The following is a 27,921-nucleotide window of genomic DNA, read 5'->3' as shown; positions in this document are numbered from 1 at the left end:
AGTTTAAATTAAAATTGAGATTGATACCAGTCAAGAATTAATGAAAAAGGTAACGCACCGTATCCGAGTGTTTATTTCTTTAAATCTTGCAGTATTACAGATCACGAATTTAAATGTAATGAGTTATAATTTGTGTTAATATTCACGCCAAGTTAACCTAATAAAGAGCTCTATATTATAGTCAACTCCTGGGGAATGTGTTCAGAGAAAGGGTCTGCTCCTGCCAAGCCACTGTCAGTACCAACAACTGGCCAGATAGAGGCCTGCATCTCCTAAGCAAAGGACTGGACCCCACAGAACTATGGGAAAAAGAGCCAGGGATTTGGGAAACACAAGGGGTTGGGTTTATCAGCTCTTTGTCTGCCCTTCACCCACCCCACTCCAAGGCTCCCTGCAAGAGCCGGACACCCACGGAGCTTCCCTGGGACAAAGATCAGGCTCTGCCAAGAGCTCCACGTTAAGACTGGGGCCAAAGCCAGACTGACCATGGGGGTGAACAGCCAGGGGCTCCTTGCCCTCCGGCACATGGATGGGGGTCGGGAGGAAGGAATGGGTCCAAATAAGGCAATGGTTCCCAGCCATTTCACCAGAAGGATGCATTTTGATAGCTCCTCCACCACACCTTCAAACCCAACATTTCAAAGATCTGAGCCATTAAAATATCTTTATTAATACTATAACTTTTGGGCTTCCCTGGTGGTGCAGTGGTTGGGAGTCCACCTGCTGATGCAGGGGGCGCGGGTTCGTGCTCCGGTCCGGGAGGGTCCCATGTGCTGAGGAGCGGCTGGGCCCGTGGGCCGTGGCCACTGGGCCTGCGCATCCGGAGCCTGTGCTCCGTGGCGGGAGGGGCCGCAGTGGTGGGGGGCCCGTGTATCGTAAAAAAAAAAAAAAAAAAAAAAATACTATACCTTTTCATATTTTTACTATTAACCAAGAACCAGTTAATCAACTGCCAGTCAGGGCTTCCCATGAGCATCTACCAAACAGCTGCACCACCAAACTGATATATCAAAAATTAAAAAAAAAAAAAGAAACATTGAGTTTACACATTTGGCCCTACTGCACACATTGTAAAGAGCTTAAGGAGCCCCATCATTTCTTCTTCGAGCTTCTCGAGATCCCCAGACACCTGGCTGGGAATCCCAAGTAGAAAACAGAACCACCTGGGCCACAGTGGTTCAGCTTAAGGAGAGGGTCTGACTAGGAGATGCCAGGTCCTGGCTCAGCGTCATCCAAGATTGAGTCAGTCAAACCCCACCACGTGCCAGTTACCATTGCATCACCTGAGTCCAGGCCTTGCCGACTCACGTCTGTCTCAACCAGCTAAAAGGTCCATGTTTCCTCCTTGAACCCCTCCTCTCTCCACTGCCAGCTCAAGCTCTTCCTGCCTCCAAGGAAGCAGGGGCTCCCTGTGACTACTCTCCACACCCCATTTCAAGCAGAGGGGTACCCCTGCTGCTTCTGCAGAGACTCAATTCAACCCAGCCCCAGTAGATATTACTCATCCTACAAGCCAGCACTGAGCTCTTGAACAACTGGCTTCATGTTTCTAGACCACAAGTCAAGGCCAACTACAGATCAAGGAGAACAAGGGTCAGCTGGCAGGTACTGAGTCCATGAAGCCAGGGCCCAGCACAGACTACCATGTCCCAAGATATCAGAGAAGGCAGGGAAGAACTAGTGAGCCCTACACAAACAATGGAAGCTGTTTACTCTCCTCTCACAGCCTTCAGGACAATGTCTGCCACCAGAAAGACACCACAGCTTGCCGGCCCTGCCGACCCCGCTCCTGCTGGGGAAACAAGGGTGGATAGGCCTAGGTCCCTGCCCAGTCTGGTAGGGGGTAGGGGAAGCAGGGAAAAGGGTTATGTGGACCGTTGTGGGGACTCTGACCAAGATATGAGCAACAGCTAAGAGGGCACCGAGAGGTGGAAACAACCTAAGTGTCCATCAGCAGCTGAATGGATAAACAAATGTGGTATATCCACAGTGGAATATATTAGTCATGAAAAAGAGTGAAACTTTGATATAGGCTACAACATGAATGGACCTTGAAAACAGTGTTAAGCGAAATAAGCCAGTCATGATGGCAAATATCATACGATTCTGCTTATACAGGAAATTAGAATAGGCAAATTCATAGAGACAGAAAGTAGACTAGAGGTTACCAGGGCCGGGGGGAGAGGGAGAACTGGGAATTATTGTTTAATAGGTAGAGAATTTCTGTTGGGATGATGAGAACTTTGGGGTATAGATAGTGCTGATAGTTGCCCAACATTGTGAACGTAGTTAATGCCACTGAATTGTACACTTACAAATGGTTAAAATGATAAGTATTAGGTTGTGTATATTTTACCACAATTTAAAAAAAAGTTATAGAGGAAAAAAAACAAAAAGAAGGTATTAAAGAGGCAACAGTCAGTTTTGCCAGGGGTGGGAGGAACTGAGGAACTGTGACAGGGAGGTAACACTCCAAACAAGCTAAGGGAGAGATGTGGGCCCATCTGTCCCTCCTGCTCAGGTGCAGACGGTGGAGGAAGGGGAGGAGAACCCTCTGTGGCCCCCTGGCTATCACCCATTCCAGACTCCTCATTCTAGAAGACAGAGCCCGTCTACACCTCCTTCCAGGCCGAGATCCACACAACGCTCTGTAATTGTGGGGTCCCTGCTCATGGGGCAACTGCACCCTCTCCATCTACCTGTGTCTCCCACACCCTTCAACACCTGACTTTAAACCTACCTTCCCAGAAGACTCCTGAGCAATCTCTTTCTTCTTCCTGTTTCTCTATTTTCCATAACGAAAGGCAGTACAGCAGGGTGGGTAAGAGCATGCCGTGCATTCAAAGCCTAGATCTGCCGACAACTAGCTATGTGATCCATTTACTTAACCCCTCCATGCCTCAATTCTCCCAACTGTAAAAGGGAGATAATAATGGCCTAGGACTGTAACAATTAAAATGAGAAAATGCATGGAAATTGTTTGGCACATAAGTGCTTAACAATTGTATTAAACTCTCTTTTTAAAAAATACTGGAATGATCGCTCAAGCATTTTTAAACGCCTTATTTAACTTAAAAAAAAAAGAAACCTCTTATCTTTCTTTGCTTTTCTCTATTTTCCAAATGTTCAAAATCATAGCAAAATTATTTATGTAATGTTTGAGATGGTTTTTAAAACATCCTCACTCCCCTAGCAGTTATTCACAGCAGCCCCCTCCTGCATGCCCCCTCTGTTCAGAATCTTCTCCATGCTTATGAATTGTTTATTCGGTACCGATTTTATCAAGCTGTAGGAGAGAACTGGCGGCTTTTCATTCCTTTGAGCCCCTGTAAAAGGTCCCCAGCAGGACACGATCCCCTGCGGATGACCCATCCACAGCTCTTGCCCCCAGCCCTCCCCCAGGCCCTGGTTTCCAGCTGGCTGTCCTTATTTGTGAAGGCTCACAAAAGTGTGGTTGTGAGGCAGTGGGGGGCAGAGCCTCGGCCGGGGCTGTGCTCAGGACATCCATCCATGCTGGGCAAAGTCAGCCACTCTGGCACATGGTCCGTCAATCTCAGGCTGGCTGCCCTCTTCCGCAGAGGCTCCTGGGCCAACCCAGTAGGACGCGTGCATCTTCACTAGAGCTTTGACAGCAGGCACAGATGTAATGATTGGAAAGCGCTTTGAGAGCCCAGAGTGCTCCGTAATTGCCGACTCATAATCCCCAAATCACTCTCTGCAGGGCAGCAAGAGGTGAAGCCTCTGCCCTTGGGAGGGCTTTGTTCCTGTGGCTCTCACACCAGAACCAAGTCGGGCAGAGACAGACAGGGGCTCTGCCCGAAGAGGGGTCCCCACCTAAGACTCAGCAAGCATGCTGGGGAGCAAGGCTTCTCAAAGTGTGAACCAGATGGGGCTTGACAATAATGCATATCCTTGGGCCCTTCCACACCTGTTAACTCAGGGTCTCTGAAGATAGTGCCTGGGGATCTGCATTTTAAAATCCTCTAAGTAACTCCCACACTAATTTGAGTACTGATGGTTTAGAGGTAGGTGCATGGGTCTGGGGTCAGGGGGACCTGAGTTCAAGTCTCAGCTCTGATCCTTATTGTCTGAGGCCTCAGCAAGTCTGACACTAGACCCACAAGATCTAGGTATTCCCTAAAAATAAGATTTTCAAGACTTTCACAGTCCTATCAATTTGGCAACACCCTACATGTCCCCTGGGGGCTTTATAGTGAGCACAAGTGGATTAAAGGGGCTGAAAGTCACTCCACAGAGAAACTTGTTTGACCTCAAACTTCCCCAAACCTTCTAACCAAGGAAACTTCTTTCTATCATTAATGCCAGAAACACCTCACAGACTTAATATCTCACAGACAAAGCTCCTGAAATTCCTCTCTGGGAAAAGGGGAGTCCAGGGAGTGAGGGATGGCATCTTAAGGCAGTTCTGGCAGGAAGAAGCCCCCTGCCTCACGCTTGGGGTCCTCGGCGGGTGGCAAGGACGGTTCGGTTCCTGTTGCCCGGAGTGGACGTGTCACAAAAGCGAGGTCACCTTCCTGCTTCGGGTAATTTCCCTCGGAGGCAAGACTGATCCATTTTTAACAGCTCTTCATTTCAGCAGAGAATGCCCCCTGCCTCTGATGGGGGCTGGGGACCAGGATGGGAAGGGAGCCTTTGTTCTTCTGACCAGTGCTGACAGTTTAATTAAACCCAGCTCGAGACAAGGTCGGTGGGGTCAGGCATTCTTCAACAGGGCTCCAGAAGAAGATCACACCCCCGCCTCTCCAGCCACCGAGGCCCGGTAATGAATTATCCTGGTCCTTACAGCACGGATATAAATAAGGGGGAATCAATGCCCTCGGCTGCCCTTAATCACCCACCCCACCCCTTCCAGGCCCAGCAGAGACACAAAAGGTCAATCTTGTCAGGGCACATATTGGTTTCAAGGCTAAAAAGAAACCCAGAGGAACTGGGTTTCCAGAAGCGGCTTCTGGACTAGGAAGGGAATGCAACCAGCAAGAGGGGGGACTGCAAGGCAGCGGGAGAGACTCCTCCCCAAATCTGGGAGGACAGAGCACAGGCGGCTGACACTCACGGTGCTCCCCACCCCAATGTGGGTGAAGCCTCGGTTTTGTGCTGCTATAAGAGAAGGAGGCAGGTTCAAATTTGTCCCTCTAACCCTAACCACAACCCCTACGTGCATCTGCAAAACAACATCTCCACACCCTCTCATGGGTGGCTATCAGGTGATGAAGCTGATCTTCAACCCAGGTCACCTGCCACCAGGATATAACCACCCCAGGCGGGAGATACGGATCCAGCCAATCGATCATCCCCCCCCGCCCCCTCCAAACTGTTGGTAGCTCAGAGGATACAGACTGCTTTCAAAGTGCACTCGTGATAAACCCTCACCTCCTGCAGAGACAGCGCCCCACCTCGCCGTCTTACACAGCCGTCAAGTGTTCTCAGCACCGACCACAGTGCCTGGCTCACAGGAGGGCCTCTGTAAATGTTGGGCGAGCGGGTGCGTGGGTGGACGGGCAGGCAGATATGGAAGGGGAGAGGGGAGTTGGATGTGGTGAGGGGAGGAGAAGGGAGGGTGGGTGAGGCATGGGGGGATAGATGGGTGTATGGTAGGTTTATGGGTATGTTGGTAGATGCCTAAGTAGACGGTGAATGGGTGGGCTTGGTGGGCAAATGAGTAAAAGACTGGAGGGGCAGGCAGATGCATAGGTGGGTAGGAGGGTGTTAGATGGGAGGACCAATGGCAGGAGATGGAGGATGGAGGGATGGGCAAATTGATTGATGGGTTGGTAGATGGGTAAATGGGAGCACAGATGAGAGGGAGGCTGGCTGGGTGGTGGGTAGATGATAGGTAGATGGGTGTAGGGTGCACGGCTGGGAGGGGGTAGATGATATGGAAGGATGAGCTTTAGCATCAGACAGACCAGGGTTCAAATTCACCTCAACCCCTTGAGCAGGTCACAAATCCTCTGAGCTTGAATGTCTTCATCTGTAAAAGGGAAAAATTCACTGATTTCCTGAGCATCTATTATGTGCTACGGAGCTTACACCTGACCTGAGAGGGAGTTACACCTCTCTTGAATCCCCACGAAAGGCTGTGAGGCAGACATTATTATCTTCATCTGATAGAAGAACAAACGGGCTCAACGGGGTTCAAGGAAGTGGCCCAACATCATTTATCTAGTGTTCACTTTAACTCAGACAACAGGGGTTTTCCAGTGCATATAAAAACTGCGAGGTCTCCTACCATAAAAATATTATACTCTTTTTATCCAACACCTGGGAAATATAAAAAAGAAAAAGCCACCCAGAGATAACCCCTGTTGGCATTTTGTAGTCATTTCCCTGTGCATGCTTTAGAGTGATTTGTTTAGTGACCATATTGTCAAAACAATTTTGCATCCTGGCTTTGGTATCACAAACATTTATCTGTGTTACTTTAAGTCTTTCATAAATGCCATTTTTGATGATGATACAAATATTACGTCAAGTGTATACACCAAAATTCACTTAACCATTCCCCCAAGATTGGACATTTCAGTTCTATATAGTTTTCAATATTCTATATTTCAACATTCTAAATTATGCTGCAGTGAACATGTTTGTGGTCATATTTTATTGACTTTAGGGTCAATCCCCAAATGTGAGATTTCTAGGTCAAGGTTTAAGCCCATTTTCAGACTTCTTATGGTCCCTTGAAGGCCTGGTGTCTAACTCCAACCCTATTACCAAACTGCTCTGTGGTCCAGGCCAAATCGCCTCTCTGGGCCGCAGGTCCCAAACGTGGAAAGAAATGGACTAACCCAACACGTGGAGAAACATTGGTGAGGAATAACCAGCAAGAGGATTTCAACTACCGAAGCTACACAGACAAAATCAGTTGAAACGTGGGCCACACCACCTGATGTGCTCTGTGACCACACCTTACCCTGCACATTTGGTCTCTCTCAAACTTGTTTTCATGCTGATTTAACATACGGCCTCTGGTGAAAAAAAAAAAAAAAAAAATCCATGATTTGCTACAGGTGGAAAGTATTAGTAATGGACCCCTCAAAGCAGAAGAAAGGTCAACAGATGAGAAGTCAGAAACGCCAAGCCCTGCATCCTCTCTTACCCTCCTCCTGATGGTAGACCCCAGAGTGTGACTGCACCAGGAGGTCCCATAGCTGCCAGCACAGCTCCTTGGCCCAGGAGTGAACTCCTGACCAAGCATGGGCCAACCAGAATCCTTCCCCAGAAATCTGGGCTGGGACTGGAGACTCGAGGAGATCTGAGCTTCAAGGTCACAGGAAGCAGGAGGGGAGTGAGCACGGTGGCCAACCAAAGTCATGGTGGAACTGAGATGTTGCTGGTAAACCCAAGACACTGGTTTGCAGGGAGGAAAGGGACAACAAGGTAAACAATCAGAAAGAACTAGGAACATCCCTCACACTCTTGGTCCCAGCTGTGCCTTACTTCCTGTCATGGGAGCCCGTGAGTCTGCTGCTTGTGCCTTTACACTACTCAGCCCACCCCAACCCACCAGCCTGCAGGGGTCCTGTTTCTGGAACCAGGAGTGCCCGAGTGCTCCTCAGCCAGACTACTGGGAGAGTTAGGAGAGATGTTTTGGAATGCCAGATGCTCAGGTCAATGAACTGGGGGTGGAGGAAAGGTAAAGAATATTAGTGGGGCTTCCCTGGTGGCGCAGTGGTTGAGAGTCCGCCTGCCAATGCAGGGGACACGGGTTCGTGCCCCGGTCCGGGAGGATCCCACAGGCCACGGAGCGGCTGGGCCCGTGAGCCATGGCCGCTGAGCCTGCGCATCCAAAGCCTGTGCTCCGCAACAGGAGAGGCCACAACAGTGAGACGCCCATGTACCGCAAAAAAAAAAAAAAAAAAAAAAAAAAGAATATTAGCAAATAAGTCTTTAAGCACTTGCTCCTGTACCCTTCCCTATAACCATCACCAAGGTGAAAAATTCAGGGCCCAGACAACAGGGACAAACAACCAGTTCAATAAAAAGGTTTATTTAATCATTTCCCCCCAGAATGTGCCCTTTTTGAGATGACCTGAACTGGAGAGGCATCAGGAAGTACTGTCCCTGGTCATGAATTCAAGTTCTAGGCTGATATGAGTGGGGCATGCTGCACAGGAGTCCTCCCCAAAGTCCCATCAGCTTGCACTCCTATGCTTAGAGGTGGGCTTAAGAAATAACAAGAGGAAACAAAAAGACAACCTACAGACTGGGAGAAAATATTTGCAAACGATGCTACTGAAAGAGATTAATTTCCAAAATATACAAACAGTTCATACAACTTAATATCAAAAAAACAAAACACCCGATCAAAAAATGGGCAGAAGGGCTTCCCTGGTGGCGCAGTGGTTGGGAGTCCGCCTGCCGATGCAGGGGACGCGGGTTCGTGCCCCGGTCCGGGAAGATCCCACATGCCGCGGAGCGGCTGGGCCCGTGAGCCATGGCCGCTGGGCCTGTGCGTCCGGAGCCTGTGCTCCTCAGCGAGAGAGGCCACAACAGTGAGAGGCCCGCATACCGCAAAAAAAAAAAAAAAAAAATGGGCAGAAGACCTAAACAGACATTTCTCCAAAGAAGACATACAGATGGCCAACAGGCACATGAAAAGATGCTCAATATTGCTAATATTAGAGAAATGCAAATCAAAACTACAACGAAGTATCACTTCACACCAGTTAGAACAGCCGTCATTAAAAAGTCTACAAATAGGGGCTTCCCTGGTGGCACAGTGGTTGAGGGTCCGCCTGCCGATGCAGGGGACACGGGTTCGTGCCCCAGTCCGGGAAGATCCCACATGCCGCGGAGCGGCTGGGCCCATGAGCCATGGCCGCTGAGCCTGCACGTCCAGAGGCTGTGCTCCGCAACGGGAGAGGCCACAACAGTGAGAGGCCCGCGTACGGCAAAAAAAAAAAAGTACTGTATATGGTTGTTCTAGGTACTTACAGAAAGCAAAGCAGAGAAATCATAATTAGAAAGCAGATTTAGGGCTCAAAGTTAAGAAAATGTTTCTAATATGCAGATCTGTCCAACAATGGAATTGGTTGCCCAAGGAGGTGGTGAACTCCCCATCACTAGAAGTAGCCAAGCAAAGATTAAAAGACCATACATATCCTAAGGAGCTGCAGAAGAGAGTCCTCAGGTAATCTCTAAGGTCCTGTCCTACCCAAGATCCCACAAAATGAAATGTACAGGAGAACAATTACAGACATATCTCGTAAATCATGGAGCAGCAGAATTGGCCACTCCCTTTTAAACTTGAAAGAAGTACATTTACAGCAAATACAAGTATGACTTTATGCCACGGTTAATAAGCTCACAGACCTCATTACTCTGAGCTGAAAACAGAAACAGATCCAAGAAGGGCTTATGTGAATGAATATTCCACCCAAGGCAGGTTACCAAAGGCAGCGAGAGATGCATGAGTACGGTCCTCCCCGTAAAGTCTGCCATCATGGCTGACAAGCTTGCCCACCCCAAGGACATTCCCATACCACACTGTCAGGGGCAGCACACAGAATTGGATAGACTGCCAATTCTGTCAAGCGTTTGCCATGAAGAAAGGCCCCGCAAAGCACCTTCCCACAATAAGCCGGCCTTTGATGCCCTGAACGATGCCTGCCAGGTGAGGAGCACAGGGGTCACGGTCATGGGAGAGTCCAGGCCCCACTGACCACACACTGCCCCCTCAACTGGGTGAGGGATAAGACCACAGAGAGAGCTTTCTCCCATGAAGTGTCACTCACAGCCTCGACAGAGCCTGGTTATTCTGGAACAGCAGTTCTGGTAATGCGTACAGCTGGTTCCGGTTGAGTCGTCTGAAAAAGAGAAGAGAGGAGGAGTTGGAGCTGGCCGAGCTGTCCGGGAAATCCAAGGGGCTTTTCAGAAAGCACTGGATTCAGAGTCAGAGGGCCCAGGGCTCAAATCCTAACATGTCACTGTGTAACCCCAGAGAATCCCCTTCTCTGAGCCTCCGTTTCTTCATCTATAAAGTGGGAATTCCGCCATCCAACCCTCGGGGAGGACCAGAATAGAACATCTCTGAAAGCCCCTCAACCAAGGACCTGACGTGTGGGGGCAGTCAGTAAACAGAGCCTCCTTCCTTCCGTTACGCCCTCCCATACCCATCATCATCATCACTTTACATTTGCAAGGTCCCGTGTAATTAATCCGCACTGATTCAAATATTATCTCAGTTTGTGAGCTGGATACCTGACTACCCTTGAAAAGTGAGATACACCCTAATGGGATAGGACTGGCCACGGGGTTCTGATTCTTTATTGCTTTCATCCACATTTGGCTCAGTGGTGACTCAACTTTTTTATTGTCTGCTTTGGGTCTTTTTTCAGAATGAAAATACCTTTATTGATTTTTTTATTTATGAAAATGCATGCTTAATATTTTTAAAAGCCTCAAATAATAGAAGAAAAAGCATTCGGCCACCTGGATTTTCCTCACACAATTTGTGGATGTCTTTCCATGCCAAACAACAGAGGATGACACTTTTAATCATTTTATTTTTAGTACGTCCATCACTTTTTTTTTTATTGGAGTATAATTGCTTTACTATGTTGTGTTAGCTTCTGTGGTACAATGAAGTGAATCAGCTATATGTATACCTGTATCTCCTCCCTCTTGGACCTCACTGCCCCCCATCCCACCCCTCTAGGTCGTCACAGAGCACTGAGCTGAGCTCCCTGTGCTATACCACAGGTTCCCACTAGCTATCTATTTTACACCTGATGGTGTATTTATGTCAAACCTAATCTCCCAATTCATGCCACCCCCCAATTCCTCTATTGGGGGACAGACAACTAACTATTCAGTATTATAGACACAGGCAGGAGTGAGAAGTCTGGTTCTGGAATGTGGCCTGAAAAGACAACGCAGAGAGGACTCAGACTTGTCCCAGGAAGGCAGTGAAGTTTAACCAGACTCATCTTGCCACCTTAGGCAACCAATTCTCTGACACTGAAGTGAAGCACTCCAGCCCAACTGGGGTCGGGGGCAGTGACACCTATAAAGTATGGAACCTTGGTAATCACACTGCGTCTACGGACCACCTGCAGGGACATCACCAGGGAGGTGGTAAGAGCTGCACTATCCCAGGCTACCCCAGAGCTGTTGACTCAGGATCTGCATCTCAACCAGGTCCCCAAGTGATCTGGGTGCACGTCAAGGCTGGAGAAGCACTAGTGTAAAATGCAGCCCCTGCCCTCCAGTCTACCGTATACATTTTTTTAAATTTTTATTTATTTTATCTTTGGCTGTGTTGGGTCTTCATTGCTGTGCGTGGGCTCTTCTGTTGTTACGGCGAGTGGGGGCTACTCTTCGTTGCAGTGCGCGGGCTTCTCACTGCGGTGGCTTCTCTTGTTGTGGGGCATGGGCTCTAAGCACACAGGCTTCAGTAGTTGTGACACATGGGCTCAGTAGTTGTGGCTTGCAGGCTCTAGAGCGTAGGCTCAGTAGTTGTGGTGCACAGGCTTAGCTGCTCTGTGGCATGTGGGATCTTCCTGGACCAGGGCTCGAAACCATGTCCCCTGCACTGGCAGGCAAATTCTTAACCACTGCGCCACCAGGGAAGTCCCCCTGGTCCACTCTTGTGTCACAGAGCCCACCACAGTGTCTAGCACATAGTAGGCGTGCAACACATTTATTTGCCAAATGAATACATGACATTAGCTGAGCTCAGCTAGAGGCACAAGAGAGGTTTGGGTAAAGCTTTGGGGGGGTCTAAGAAGATGCCCCCACATACGGGGGCTGTCAGAGGGCTATCTTTTTATTTTTTTAAATAAGCTTATCTTTAGATATGTAACCAATTTTCTTTCTTTTTTAAAAAATATTTTATTTACTTATTTATTTGCTTACTTATTTTGGCTGTGCCGGGTCTTAATCGCAGCATGCGGAATCTTTAGTTGCAGCATTTGGACTCCTTAGCTGTGGCATGCAAACTCTTAGTTGCAGCATGCATGCAGGATCTAGTTCCCTGACCAGGGATCGAACCTAGGCCACCTGCATTGGGAGCGTGGAGTCTTACCCACTGGGCCACCAGGGAAGTCACCATCAGAGGGCTATCTTTGATGAGAAGGTGAGTTTTTGAAAGTAAAACTGGCAAAGTAGATTGGGAGCAGATCCTGTCTGGCCTTGAGGGCCCGGCTAAGGGGTCTGAATTTTTTTTAAAACTTTATTCTGGGCCTCCCTGGTGGCGCAGTGGTTGAGAGTCCGCCTGCCGATGCAGGGGATACGGGTTCGTGCCCCGATCTGGGAGGATCCCATATGCCGCGGAGCGGCTGGGCCCGTGAGCCATGGCCGCTGGGCCTGCGCATCCGGAGCCTGTGCTCCGCAACGGGAGAGGCCACAACAGTGAGAGGCCCGCATACCGCAAAAAGAAAAAAAAAAAAAAAAAAAAAACTTTATTCTATAAATTTATTTATTTATTTATGGCTGCATTGGGTCTTCATTGCTGTGCACAGGCTTTCTCTAGTTGTGGTGAATGGGGGCTACTCTTTGCTGCAGTGCATGGGCTTCTCATCGCGGTGGCTTCTCTTGCTGTGGAGCACAGGCTCTAGGCACACGGGCTTCAGTAGTTGTGGCACACAGGCTCAGTAGTTGTGGCACACAGGCTTAGTTGCTCTGCGGCATGTGGGATCTTCCTGGACCAGGGCTCAAACCCATGTCCCCTGCACTGGCAGGCGGATTCTTAACCACTGCGCCACCAGGGAAGCCCTAACATATACTTTGAATTTCTCACAACCATCTCCTTTAACAGTTCTAGAGGATGATAAACCAACTGGACAAAAGCTTTCTTTTGCTGGGAAGGAGGAAGACATATAATTCGATGTGGCCAGTAGTAACTGGTCTGTGGTTACCTCCTAGGAGGTCACTTTTCATCTGATGATGTGAGAAAGGTACCATTTTCTAACACGGTACAATTAGGGTTGCAATTTTAGACAAGCTGTAAGAAGTTTACTCTAAAGGGCAGGCTCCTAGGGAAACACATCACTGCCTCGGAAAAAAAGGGACCACCGATGTAATCTTAAAGCAACAGGAGTAGACATCAGATCGCTCCAAGTTCCTTAACCTCGTCTAATAAATTAATCCTGTATTTACACTGCCTGGAAATCATTGGGTTTTGTTTTGTTTTGTTTTCCCCCAAGACCTTCTCATTTTTCTGGCTTTAATTTCTGAAAAACACTTAAGAGGAGAAGGGACTCAATAGCTAGTTTAAAGTAGAAAATCAAAGGAAGGACCCAGCGTGGTGAGGGACCTACAGGAAGCTAAGAATAACGACAATAGTAGTGAGTCTCAACTAGCCTTACCTTACTCTGTGCCAGGCACCAGAATAAATGCGTTATAGGCATTACCTCACCATCAGAGGGAAAGCAGAATGAAAAGGTGGGCTTCTCTCTCTTGAGTACGAAGCATCACGGTCATGCACATACCCTCCCGTCTCCTCCCAGAAACAACCCCAGGGGGACGGTTTGACCACCACCATCTCACCACGTGGCTGGGCTCTCAGTTCTCAGAATACGTTTGTAGACTTCGTTGAGCTGTCTCTTTGATAGCTGAGGGGACTGGGATGCCCAGAGGTGAGTGGCTCACCCAAGTCACCACCGAGTGGGAGAGGTGGGTTCTGAAGCCTGCCTTTCCCCAGCTCCCACCTCGGCAGCCTCCACGTTACATGGTCACCCTCAGCCGGCCCAGGGTGACCGAGCGCCCTGCCCCCCAACATCAGACAACCGATGCCTGTGACCCACCAATCCTCACGGCGGCAGCACCGCACACTTCTGCTTCTGCCCTCCAGTCTGTAACTGCGCACAAGAACCAATCATGTCTGTTCCGAAGCTGTTTATGCCAGAGGTACTTATAATTATATAATTGAACTGACGATTACCTAAATGAACGAAATATCAATACTAGCGTGAAAAGAGAGAGTCATCTCTACAAAAACTGGTTGAATGCCTTGGTAAGAGTCATTAAAAGGAAAGCTGTTAATTAAAGAGTTGTTGAATTAAGTAAAAGACTGGGCGGCAGAGGGTGAGCAGGGGAGTCATAAAAGAAATTCAGAATTCTCCTGCCAGATTGCTTCCAAGGGCCTTCTAAGAATCTCATTCCACCTTAAAGAAACCAAAACCAAAAATTGTAAGCAGGGTATATGTGTGTGGTCTAGGCGAGGAAAATAATACAGAACTCCAATCAGCATCTCACACTAAAAAGTAAGACCTTGGCAAAAAAAAAACAAAAAAAAAACGGGGGTGGGGCGGGGAGGGTCAATAAATGCACATTATATGTTTTAACATAAAATGAAATGTTTAGAGTATGTATGGGTTTTATGACTCCCCACTTTATCCAACTTTTATGATTAACTGATCCACCATTGGTCTCTGACAAGTCAGAGGAGAGGGCCATCCACGGCCAGCACTGGACGTCCCCAGGGACAGAGCAATCACACACCCCAGTAACTGCCCACCACGCAGTTGCTGGTGACCCACCCCGGAAGAAAGGAACTGGAAAAGGACAGAAGGGACAAAGCCTGCAGTGACACGTTATGACTCAAAAAGAAGGACCATGCCCAGCCTTGGGTGGCAGCAGATGTGACATGGGCCACCAGTCATGTCCAGACTCCCTCCCACCTTTTCTCCTTCCCCAGGGCATGGCGGCCCCAGAGCTGGAGCCGGAATGGGTTAGGACCAAATCAGCCCCTCATAACCAGGTCACGAACACGTATTTTGTTCTGAGCCTTTTAAAGAAAATTAACACAGGATGAATTATCTGTTCTAGCTTTGGGCTCCTTAGGGCTCCATTTTAGGCCTGGATGAGGAAAAGTTCAACTTGCTTTTTCTCCAGGCAGCAGGAAGGCAACGAGACAACCATATTCTTTCCATTTATTTAATACCTTATTTTCTTTGAAGTAAAAGAGAAAAGTAAGGTATTAGGTTACAGCCATTAAGAGCTCGGGCTCTGGAGGCAAAATGATCCGGGTTCTAATCCCTGTTTCTGCACTTAACCATTTAATAATTATCTCACAAGGCAAGTGCCTTAACTTCTGTGCACCTCGGCTTCTCATCTGTAAGATACCACCGACCACAGTGTTGTTTTAAGGATTAAATGAGATATTGGAGGACAAAGCACTTATCTTGGTGCCTGGCATAGAGTAAGGCAATCAATAATAGCTATAATTATATCATAAACTCACTGGGAAAAAATCCACAAAAAAAGAAAAGCACAAAGAATAAAGTTAACTGTTATCTCACCACTCCAGGTGATGAGAGTTAATAGTCTCCATTATTTTCTTCCTCCTGTATTCTGTACATATACAAGTTGATTTTGTTTACACAAATGTAAATGTGTAAATAAAATCCTGCCTTTCATTTATTAAAATCCTGCCTAGTATAAATGTACTTCCTGCCTTTTCCACTTAATGTGATATTGTAGACACATTCCTATGGCCTTAATAGTTCTTCAGAAATGTGATTTTATATCTTATATCTCCACCAGAAAGGGTGTTTCCAATTTTTTTGTTGTGTTTAAATAATGTGCAATGAAGATCTTGATATATAAATTTTTAGCCATGTCTCTGATTATTTCCTTAAAATCAAATGGACTTTCTGGTTCAAAAGGCAGGAACTTTAGAACTCTTGACACCTACAGCCAAACCAAAGCAGAAAAATGAGGCCGGTGACCACCATGAATGTGAGTGGCCATCACCCACCTCACCCATACTACATTCTTTTTTTTTTTTTTCATTATTACCAATCTGAAATCTGGCAAAAACTGATCAAGACCTATTTTCAAACTCAAAAGCCCCCTAAGGAACAAATGATGCAAATCAGAAAACAACACCTTCAGTTCTGTGTTGTGGCCTCAAGCACCCAAGACACTGCTCCTAAGGGCTTCCCTGCAGTTGGTCCCCCGGGCACACTAGTGCTTCCTTTAAAGCCACACAAATCAATAACAGTGGTTATGCCTGGAGTATAAGATTATAGGAATAAATTTCACTTCCTCTGCACTGTGTGGATTTTTTGCCATGATGCGTTCTCAGGGAAAAACAATGATAGCTGTGTTTAGAATATGCAGTGAGGACTTTGCCGTCATCTCACGATGACGCTGCGACCCCTTCCACGGCTACAGCTGCCCCTGGCCCCATTAGCAGGCGGGAGGCAGGCTGGGCGTGCAGTCCTGTCCCTGAGCACCCCCTCCTGCCACCAGGCTCAGCCTCTCGAGTCCACTCGGCGCCAGTCCCCACCGCCCTCCTGAGCCTGTGCCCACAGATACTCACAGCCGCTCCAGTTCCTTCATGTCGTCGAAAGCCCCGCGTTCCACCACTCCAATCTGGTTCTCCATCAGCTGCCTGGGGAAGAAAAGAGACAAGAACAGCTCTGGGACGGTGGACAAGGACTCCTAGAGACAGCTGGCCCAAGGGAGTGAAACAGGAGCAATGCCCGAGACGCACACAGATCCGAACCCTGGCCTGAGCCAACAAAACTTCCTCACAGCTTTGCAAATTCCCAACACAGGCTCTTCAACACATCCAGCTTCAGCAGCAAGATGTGCTTCCGGCCCTACCCCATGCTGACCCTCTGAAGCTGCCTGCATGGCAGAAGGCCACGGGCCACCAGAGCACCAGGCCATCGTTCCAAAGGCATGCTCAGGGAAGCCCACACCCAGGCAGCGGGGGCTGGCTCTGTGCTGCTGGCGCACGTGCCCTTCTCTGGCCCAGAGGGCACGTGTCTGGGGGTGCAGAGCAGGGGAGATCGGCCAGTAGCGGGGGGAGAGGAGCAGGAACCAACGGGGCCCGGCCCACACGTGCGGCAAACACACTCTGCGGTTGGCAGACAACACCCCCGCTGCCTGCTCCCCCGCTCCGCCTGGCCACATCTGCTGCCAACTGAACCACCTGGCTCTGGGGGACTCTGCCCCTCCTTACCACCAACGCGCCCTGAAACCCAGAACATCCAGCTGGCAGGGCGGCACTCTTCACCGGCAGATCACTTGCTGCGTGGTAATTTTTGAGCTCATCAAGTATGTCTTTCTCCCGTGTTTTCCCCTCCCTACTCTCAAGCAGGTGGCTTATGTGCTCCTGCAAGGGCCTCAATTGAAGTTTGGGGCTGGGCAGGGGGCAGAAGCTGCCACCAGACACTTCTCTTCCTCTGCTTTGTTTCCAAAAACGCTGTGCTGTTGAGGAGCTTATGCCGGGTGGTGTGCAGGGAGGTGGGGGGAGGGGTAACACCAGGCAGGAGGGAGGGCTTCCCCAGACTCAGAAGAGATTCCTCAGCCTGGGAAGTGTTCCGAAGTCAGTGGTTCTGGAGATGCAAAGACCCCTTCCCCAGTGACTGACAGTTACAATCCCAGAGAGGATCGACCACAGGGTCACCACCTCCTCCAAAGACCTTCCGAGCTGCAAAGTCCATAGTTCTGAAAGAACTGAGGCCCCAGGACCCCTGCATGACCCTGGGAATAAGGAATGAGGGACCCTATGACTGTCTGCTAGTGAATTTCCTGCCAGCCAGGTGGGATGTGGGCTCAAAGTCGAAACTGACGCAGAGAAAATTTAAAATGCCCTTCTTCCCTGCACACCCGAGTTTGTGGGAGGAGATAACCTCACATCAGAATGCACGCAGGTAGGGGTGTCTCTGCACCCCAAGATCAACAGAGCAGGAGCGGGTGAAGGGACCCACCCCTTCCCCTTGCTCCTCACCCCTGCCCAGCCTGACAAGGCAGGTGCCATGGATGACTCCTTCGCTGGCTGGTGGCCACCCCGACAACGTCATGCCTGCCACCTCCAATGTTGGCCACTATCAGGCACCTGAGGGGAGTCACCTCTGTCCTCAACGGCTCCCAGTCACTTCCTCCTCAAGTCAGGGGGTCTGTGGCCTTGCTGGGAAGTCTTTCTGGGGCACAAGTTCAAAAGAGCTGCGGAGACTGTTATAGACTGAATTGGGTCATCCCCTCCGCCCCAAAATTCATACACTGAAGTTCTTACCCGCAATGTGACTGTGTTTGGAGATAAGGTACGTAATTAAGGCTAAATGAGGTCGTAAGGATGGGGCCCTAATCTGATAGGATTGGTGTCCTTGTAAGAAGAGACACCAGAGATCTCTCTGTGTGCACACACAGAGGAAAGGCCACATGAGGACACAGTGAGAAGGTGGCCCGGAACAGAGGCCTCCCACAAACCAACCCTGATGGCACCTCGATCTTAGACTTCTAGCCTCCAGAACTGGGAGAAAACTAATTTCTGTTGTTTAAGCCACCCAGTCTCTGGTCTTTTGCTACGGCAGCCTGAGCACACCTGGTCTTCCTTCACCCCAGGAGCCTGCCAATGGACAAGGCAGCCCCATCTTCCCAGGTCCTGCCAGGCAGTGACTACCGGTGCCCAGTCCACGCCCAATTTTCTCAGCCATATGGGAGACAGTGGCCACTCTGGGTCAGGACTTGGCACACCTCCACCCACCTGCTCACGGCACCCGAAGACTGACCGCGCAGGGGAGGGGCCCAGCTGGCCTACAACCCTACGACCCACAGCCAGGGCTCTGCCATGAGACCACCGCTGAGGGGAGGGGGCAGGAGAAAGGTTACAAGCGGCAGCAGCATGCCATACTCACAGCACCCGCAGCTGCTTGAGTCCCGCAAAGTCATTCTTGTGGATCCGAGTGATTTTGTTGCCGTTGAGTTCCCTGGGGGAGGAAAGGAGAGAAGGAGATGGTGAGCTGCCCAGGGTGCCCCCAGGCCAGGGCTCCGCTCCGAGCTCCCTCTCCACGTGGCTTAAGTCAACCATCTCACCAACGGGGCTGGGTGCTTCCCAGCCAAGCCCCGGGACCCCCAAGTCTGTGTCGTCCTAACAAGCCGGGACCTCTTTGCAGCAGATGTTCAACCAACAGGAACGCACAGGGCACGGACTCACTGCTGGGAGTGCTGTGGAACCCCAAAACGTAGCTTTTACCCTGAAAGAGCTCAGTCTCGTTGGAGAGACAAGACATTCACACAGGAAAGAATTTGGAAATTAGCCAATTAGAGAGGCTCTTCAGGTAGAATCCTTGCTGAGCCTCAGTTTCCTCATCTATAAAATAGGGATAATAACCATCTACCTCATAGGAGTAACATGAGGCATAAACAAGCAAAGAGCATGGCCTGCACTTAGAAAGGGGCCCCTTGGGGATACCGATGCCATCATCTGGTGGCACTGGTTCCCATAAGCTGTCCAGATTCCAAGCAGGAGAGAGCAGGGAGGGCCATGCCATTTAAGGGGACTGAGGAAGTGGGCCTCCAGCTGAGGTCCAAAAGACAAGGCAGATCTGTAGCAAGAGGGATGGAATGGACACTCCAGGGAAGGAGAAAGGCCAGAGTATCTGGAGGGCTGGGAGCCGTGGGAAGCAGGGTTGGGGGAAGGTGGGTCCAAGCCAGAGGGCCTGAAAAAGGAACCAGAGGAAAGAGAGGGAGCCAGTGAGACCTCCGGGCAGGAGCTGCTCTGAGGCCAGTCCTGCAGCGGGGACAGGAAGGCAGGGCCCAGGAAGGGAGGCCAAGCCCCGCAGTGACTCGTCCCCTCACACCACCAGGGCCTCCAGTCCTTGCTCCCTCCCAAGACCACGTGCTCTTCCCTCAGCCCTTCCAGTCATGCCCTGGGCACCTTGGACACGGACCCCACCTCCCGCCCCCTCCCACCCAGCCTCCCGGGAAAGGTCACCCAGCCTCTGCTGGCCACTCCTCTTCACAGGAAGCTGGCCCAGCCTTGGAAAGGCAGGCCACTCCAGGGGTCAGGCACTCCACTCCCCAGAAAGTTCTTCCACTGAGCCACACACAGCGGAATCTCACTCAGGCCCAGCTCCAAACCCAGCTGTCACCTCCACATCTAACCTGGCTTCCTGTGCAGCCCCGTGTCCACAGCCACCCTGCCCCCTCCTCTTCCTCACCATCATCGCAGTCCCCCGTATGCTTAGCAATAACTTAACTGTGCTCGCGCGCGCACATCCACACACACAGATACACACACGCTCTACCTGCAGCCCAGTCTCCTCATTTACCAACTTTGGTCAAAGATTCCAGGTGTTTCCGCCATCCCAACCCAAGTCCAAGCTACTTTGAAAAACAGCAAGTTCCCTTTCCTAACAGTGTTTCAGAAGTGTGATGTTCTAGAGCTGCTTCCACTAAGAACAAAATGTTATTGATTGCCACACACTCTGGGAACTGGGCTTTGCATACATCCTTCAAGATGCTGGAAGGTAGTTATTGCGCCCATCTTACAGATGAGGAGAAAGTGTCTCAAAGAGGTCTTCCCGAGGTCACCACCTGGTAAAGCACAGAGCAGGGATCTGGACCCGTAGCCGTCTGATCCTAGGGCCCAGGCTTCTTCCACCAGGACAGGCTCTCTCCCCAAGTTGACAAGCTGATAATTTATCCAACTCATCACTGTCTCTGTCCTTCCCCTGGGCCTGGCTCCTGATCCTTTGGAGCAGCTGGAAAAACTCATTCCCTGTTCCTCAGCTCTTTTCTAACAGGATCTCTCTGAGGGGTCTGAGGCCTCTCCAAGGTAACAGGGCCATGGGTGAGAGCACCAGACTGAGCCCCTTCCTGCCCTAAATGCTGGGAGGATGCCTTCTCCACGTGAGATGGGCTCTTTTCAACGTAAAGGCCTTTTTTGTTGAACGAAATATTCTTCCCCGAAACGGCCACCTCTGAGCCTCTCTTTGCTGCTCCCCCTGCCACACGACCTCACTTCAAACAAGGAGAATGTCATCTCAAAGCCCTGAAGACTGGTTCCCTCCACAAGCAGGCGGTTCCCTCTGGGCTATCCTGCTCAAACTTTCACCCCTGAACCCAAAACCACAAGGAATTTGGGGTGTTTTATGGGGTTTTTAAAAAAGATTTATTATTTATTTATTTGTTTATTTTATTCATTTTTGGCTGTGTTAGGTCTTAGTTGCGCCGGATCTTCGTTGAGGCAGGCGGGATCTTTCATTGCACTGCACAGGCTTCTCTCGAGTTGTGGCGTGCGGGTTTTCTCTTCTCTAGTTGTGGCCCACAGGTTGCAGAGCGCATGGGCTCTGTAGTTTGCAGCACGTGGCTCTCTCGTTGAGGTGCGCGAGCTCAGTAGGGGTGGCACGCCAGCTTAGCTGCCCCGCGGCATGTGGGATCCTAGTTCCCCAACCGGAGATTGAACCCGCGTCCCCTGCACTGGAAGGCAGATTCTTTACCACTGGACCACCAGGGAAGTCCCGGTTTTATGTTTTTGATTATAATATATGTCAGCATTGATTATAAAAGCAAAAATACTAAGCTTCAATGCACGTCGACAGAGCCATGCTTAGTTAAATTTCAGTACATCTGTGAAACTGAATGCCATACAGCCATTTAAAACAGTACAGATCCCTTTGTATTGACAAGGGAAGATGTCCCTGATACAGCCCCTGGGAAAAGGGTTTCAAGACAGCTTGTATGCCCCAAGCCCACTTATGTTAAAACTCACAGACATATCAGTAGAGGTATATGCATAGAACGAGTTCACTGGGGGCTGTTTGCTGCATGTGAATGCCTGTAACCACTGAGTGGTAGGACTTAAGGGGACTTCAGCTTCTTTTTCATACTTTTCTGCATTGTTTGAAATTTTTTAAGAGACATCTATATTTTTAAAGTCAATAAAATAGGCAAGTTATTATGCTGAAAAATACGAGTCATATATGTACATTATTGAATTTTTTCAATTACCTTAAGAATAAAGAAAAATCACACATTAGCTCATCACCCAGAAAGAACCCCTTGTTAATATTCTGGAATATCTTCTCTCAAGCCTGTTACCTTTGGATATAAGTTTTATCGAGTGGAGATAATATGACAAATATTTACTGAAGACTTGCTATTTGCAGAGCACTTTGCAAGGTTCTGAAGATACAAGAGTGAATGAGACATAAATGGTGTGCACGCCTTCTGCAATGTCATTCCCTGCTCATTCTCCATTTACGATTTTGATTGGCATAAAGGATCCCTTCCATTGGATATATCAAGTTACTGGGCATGCCCTGATTCTCTGTCACTGGAACATCTGAGCTGTTTTGGTATTGTTCGATTATAAATAATACCGCATAAAGCTCGGTGGGCATTTGGGAGGAATACGTTCCTAGAAACAGAATTACTCAGTCAAAGGTCATGAGAAATCTTGCATTTTACAATCATTCACTCACTCCTTCTCATGGCAACCATGGTTCATCAGGCAATTGACTACAATAATTATTCAATTCACAGACGGCAAAACTGAGGCAAAGACAGACGTCAAGACTTGTCTGAACAAGGCAGGGCCCAAATGGAACTCAGGAATCCCTGAGGATGGAATTCCCATAGGTGGGCAGGGCTGGGTGGGGAGTTCGCAGGGACTTCTGATGATACGCGCCATCTACCTGTCTCTCTTCTCACCTTTGGCACCAGGCTCCACTGGGCAGACGCTGGGGCGCATTCCTTAGCCATCAGTGGATTCCAACCCCTCCCCCTCACTTCCTGTACCCCACTCCACCTCCACTCAAGAAAAGACCTGGGACAGGCAGGCACAGGAGGACAATGGTATACAGACAGCAGAGCAAACACAGCCCCTCTCTCAGGAGGCCCTGCTGGTGGCTTCCAGGAATGTCGATGGAAGCCCAAGCCCCCCCAGCCCCCAGCCTCCCCCATCAGCTTTGGTCTCTAACCCGGAGCTAAGCTAAGCGCCTCCTCTCAGGGGACAGCCCTCGAGAAGGCAGCCTGTGAGGCAGAGGCAGCTCTCATCGGGTTCGCAGGTCCGGGGCGGCAGCTTAAGGAGTCATTAGCGCCACTTAGGCTGAGAGAATGGCCTCCACGGTCCCCTCCCTCTCCCCTCAGCCGGGCAGCCCACCAGGATCGAGTTTCCAACCTCGAGGTGGCCCGGCCACCTCCCCTCGAACCCTCAGCACAGGCTGCTGGAATGAGGCGAGGAGGTCATTTTTCTCCGGTGCCTGATTCCTCCAACAGGTGGTCCTTGAGTGTCGCCATGGAGATCCCTCCCCAGCAAGCCGCCTGGGAAAACCAGAGAAGCTGCTGTGACCTTCAGACCTGTGCAGCCAGAGCAGGCAAGTGGGGTGGGCCCTCTGAGGCAATTCCCGGCCTCGCTTCTCAGGAAGAAGCCAGGATCCAGAGCTACCCTGGGGTCCCTGAGGTTCTTGCCACCAGGGCCCACATCCACCACTTCTCTTTATTGGGCGCCTCTGTGTGCAGGCTCTGAGCCCAACTCCAAGCATGCTTCATCTCATCTCACCTGCACAGTAGCCTACGAGATGAGTCAAGTTCTCTCCATCTTGCTGATGAGGAAACTGAGGCAGAGATTGGTGAAGCAATTTGCCCAGTGCCACCCAGCTCATAAGTGGTGGGGCCAGGGCCAAACCCCACCCAGGCCAACGTGAATCCAGGTTCTTTCCCCTTCATCACGATGCCTCGTGTTGCTGGATTCTGTCGAGCCCACCCCTCACCCTGAGCAATCACGCCTTGGAAAGAGCCGAGGAACAACTTAGACAGACATCCTGGGGCCCTATAAGACCGTGTGCTCTGCCCATACAACAATATCAGGGCAGCTCCCCAGCCAGCCGAGCTTGGGCTTTAGAGCCAGACTATCCGGCTTCCAATTCCTACTCTACGATCACTAGCTGTGTGACCCTGGGCACAACGTTTAACTTCTCTGCGCCTCAGTTTCCCCATTTGTAAAATGAAGATAATGATAACACCCACCTCTTAGAGATGTGGTGAGGTTTAAGTGGCTTAACTATTTCTAAAGCACCAAGAGCAGTGCCTGGCATACATAAATGCTCTCTATATCAATATTGCCTGCTGCAATTATTTTTACTACTACTGTTGTTGTTGTTGTTTTGTTTCCCTCAAGGACCATAGCACCACTAGAAGGGTGGTGTCCCAGGCTCAGCTCAGGCTGCTGCTGGGCTGGCTTTGCCACGCTGAGCAGGGAGGAGCTGGCTGCTCCTGCCCTGCAGGCCCCAGGATGCTGAGGCCCAGGGAAGATGCCCTGAGATGATTCTCTCTCTTCCAAAAGTGATGACTCTGCATCCATCCTTCTCCCCAGGAGGAAATACACTCCAGTGGCAAATGGCCCTGACTCCCATCCGTTCCTATGTGGTCCTAACCTGAAAGAAAAAACCTCGGTGGTGAAAGATTTGGGAGAAAATCCTCTGAAGCAAAATTACTGAGGAAAAAACAAAAACACACCAGGATTTCTCGAATCCTCTCAGGAAACAAGAATCTGATCCCCAGCATCTCGGTGTTTGTGATAAACCGAAAGAAACCACTGGATTTCCTAAAGCTGTAGGAATAAACACCCTGGGCCCCTCTTGGGGTGCTCCAGGGGCTCCACGCACTTCACAAGCATTTCTCACGGTTGGGTGGGAGGGCAGCCGCTCCTGGTGCTGGTTCCTCCCCAAGGGCCCAAACCTGCAATGATGATGGGGAGGCTCAGCTCCCCTCTAAATTTCCTTCCTGCCAGGTCTCCAAAAAATAAACACGCACACTCTGACTGTGAATGAGACTGGCCTCTGGGCTGGGGAACTGTATTCCTCAGCGCTGTCCTTTGAAATCTTACCCTGGCCAAATCCACAGCACTCAGTGTCTGCAAAGTCAGACAGGAGAACCAAGGGAATGAAGAATGTCCCTAGCCAGCTGCCGCCCGACAGAGGTAGAGGGGCCCACACCCCAACCTGCAGGTGGACCGGCTGCATGGAACGTCCAGAGCCACCTAACCGGGCTCCCCACCTTCCCTCTGGCTCCCCTCCAATCTGTTCTCCAGGCCACAGCCAGAGTGATCTTTTCAAGATGCAAATCTGATCATGTCACTCCCCACTTAAGCCCTTCAATGAATCCCCATCACTCTTGGAATCAAGACAAACTCCTCTTAACACCGCACAAACCCCAGGTGGCCTGCCCCACTCTCCCTGTTCTGATTTGCTCCCTCTGGTGGCAGGGCCTTTGAACTTGCCATCCCCTCTGCCTCCACTGCTCCCTCCCTCCACTTTGCCTAAGTCACTCCAACTGTTCCTTCCAATTGGTCCAACCTCCCTAGCACAGGCCCACAGGGCACTCTAACCCTCTCCTCTGCAGCACAAATCAGGGGCAATTTTATATGGATTTGGGACCTTCCTTGACTGATATCTCTACTCCTCCCCATGTATAAGCCCCTCGAGGACACGGGCTGTGCCAGTTTTTTTTCATTATTATATCTCCAGGGTCTAACGTAGTACATGGCACCTGTTACCTGATAGATGTTTTAGTAAGTATTTCTTAAAGGCAAGAATAAATTTGCATATTCAAACTGACATATTCTAAATAGCACTGGGTTGGGTGGGTTTTCCATGTTTCCTTGCTCCCTGACTCAAAAAAAAAAAAAAGGGGGGGCTTCCCTGGTGGCGCAGTGGTTGAGAGTCTGCCTGCCAATGCAGGACACACGGGTTCGAGCCCTGGTCTGGGAAGATCCCACATGCCGCGGAGCAGCTGGCCCCGTGAACCACAATTACTGAGCCTGCATGTCTGGAGCCTGTGCTCCACAACAAGAGAGGCCGCGATAGTGAGAGGCCCGCACACCGCAATGAGGAGTGGCCTCCACTTGCCGCAGCTAGAGAAAGCCCTCGCACAGAAGCGAAGACCCAACACAGCCATAAATAAATAAATTAAATTTAAAAAAAAAAAAAAAAACCACACTAATTAAGAAATGCTCTCCCCAAATGGACATCGGCCAAGGAAAGCTTCACACAGAGAGGACGCTGCTGTTTTACCAACAACCATTCCATAGCCCACAGGTTAAAAGACTGATTTTTCCTCATTTCCCTTGTTAGGAAAATACCAGCCCCCAGGGCTTCAGCCACCCTGCTCCTTCACTTTCAACAACCAGCTCTTCTGCCGCAGGGCCTTTGCCAGTGCTGGCTGGGCTCTGATCCAGAGCCCACAGAGTAACCCACAGCTGGCTTACTCCCAACATCCTTCAGGCCTCAATTTAAATGTCCCCTCCTCTAAACCACCCTCCCCACAGGTGTTCACTCAGCTCCTCCTCCAGAGCTGTCATTTCGATTTGTGTGTTTAATATGAGGTCCTTTGGGGGCTTCCCTGGTGGCACAGTGGTTAAGAATCCACCTGCCAATGCAGGGCACACGGGTTCGAGCCCTGGTCCAGGAAGATCCCACATGTCCTAGGGCAACTAAGCCCATGCTCTGCAAAATGGGAAGTCCGTGCACCACAACAAAGAGTAGCCCCCGCTCACCACAACTAGAGGAAGCCCATGGGCAGCAACGAAGACCCAACATAGCCAAAAATAAATAAATAAATAAATAAATTTTAAAAAAATTACAAAATAAAAAAATATATATGACTGGCCTTAAAGGCCAGTCTCCCCTGCCAGGCTGTGAGAGGCAGAGCCACATCTGTGAGCCAGCACCTGTGAGGGTGCCTGGCACACAGTAGTTGCTCAGTAAATATAAGCTGAACTATCCTGCCCACGGAGTCTGGCTGCCACCAGCACATCGCAGCCGAGGCCGGCGCATGCTCCCATCAGCCCCAAGCCTTCCTCGAGCCTCAGTGGGTCATGATCCAGAGGCTCCTCCACCCCCTCAGCAGAGCCCACAGGCCTGGCACCAACCCCAGGGCTGGGGTCACCCTCCACCGTGTGATGAATCAAGAAGCCCCAGGGATGAGTAGACAGGGGCCTCACACCACAGCAGATTTCCTACGGATCCTGCTCTGTCCAGGCTCCTGGGCTCCCATCTTGTTTCCTTGGCTTGACTAGTAATATCTATACTATCACAGCCAAGCCAGCTCACTTAAGCCTCATAATACCACCTGGTTCAAAGATTTTTTATCAGTCTTGATTTACAAATGAGGAAACTGAGGCATAAAGAATTTAAGTAACCAGCTCAAGTTCAGTCAGCTGGTAAGTAGGTTGAAAAGGCAAGACTTGAACCCTAGCACGTCTGACTCCAGGGCCCAGGTCTTTTTTTTTTTTTTTTTTTACTTTTTAATTGCTATAAAATACACATAACAAAATTTACCATTTTAACCGTTTTTAAGTGCACAGCTCAGTAGTGTTAAGTACATTCACACTGTTGTATGACAGATCTCCAGAACTTTTTCATCCTGCAAAACTGAAACTCTGTACCTGTTCAACAGTAACTTCCCATTCCTCCCTCCCACAGCCCCTGGTAACCACCATTCTACTTTCTGTCTCTACGAATTTGACTATTCTGGGTACCTCAGATAAGGGGACTGGCTAATTTCACAATGTCCTCAAGGTTCATCCATGGTATAGCATGTGTCAGAATTTCCTTCCTTTTTAAGGCTGAATAATATTCCATTGCACGTCTACAGGTTTTGTTTATCCATTCATCCATCAATGGACACTTGGGTTGTTGCCTCCACCCTTTAGCTATCGTGAATAATCCAGCTATGAACATGAGTGTACAAATATCTTTGAGACACTGCTTTCAATTCTTTTGGGTATATACCCAGAAGTGAACTTGCTGGATCATATGGTAATTCTATGTTTAAGTTTCCGAGGAACCTTCATACTGTTTTCCACAGCAGTCGCACCATTTTACATTCCCAGAAACAACACACAATGGTTCCAATTTCTCCACATCCTCGCCACCACTTGTCATTTCCCAGTTTTTTTATAGTAGCCATCCTAATGCGTGGGAGGTGATCAGAGCCCAGCTCTTAACCCCAACTCCATGGTGCATTCTGTTCTGGGGCACGAACTGCACCTCCGTTCCTTCACCACTGAGGCCTGGCCTTGCTCTTGCCAATACCATTCTCAGGTCTGGGGCCCACCCCAAAACCACATCCCTACAGACAGGCCCCACTCCCTGGTGGCCACCAGGCCTCCATGTCCATTGCCTGCCAGCCCCCTCTCCACTCACTGCCCACCCCAGG

General features: G+C 49.8%; 1 protein-coding gene across 1 annotated transcript in view; it reads right to left on the bottom strand.

Annotated features, from left to right (window-relative positions):
* Positions 1 to 27,921, bottom strand: part of SLIT1 (slit guidance ligand 1) — a 173,466-nt gene that overhangs the window by 133,150 nt on the left and 12,395 nt on the right. Inside the window, exons 2-4 of the mRNA XM_060101471.1 lie at positions 18,615 to 18,686; positions 16,289 to 16,360; positions 9,756 to 9,827 (exon numbers count right to left, since the gene is read on the bottom strand). Of these exons, the coding sequence (XP_059957454.1) occupies positions 9,756 to 9,827; positions 16,289 to 16,360; positions 18,615 to 18,686 (216 nt within the window). The remainder of the gene's footprint in view (positions 1 to 9,755; positions 9,828 to 16,288; positions 16,361 to 18,614; positions 18,687 to 27,921) is intronic.

Source organism: Mesoplodon densirostris, chromosome 1, assembly GCF_025265405.1.
Source record: "Mesoplodon densirostris isolate mMesDen1 chromosome 1, mMesDen1 primary haplotype, whole genome shotgun sequence".
NCBI classification, from domain to species: domain Eukaryota; kingdom Metazoa; phylum Chordata; class Mammalia; order Artiodactyla; family Ziphiidae; genus Mesoplodon; species Mesoplodon densirostris.
The sequence above is the reverse complement of the archived record's forward strand: the minus strand, read 5'-3'. Positions and strand labels throughout refer to the sequence as shown.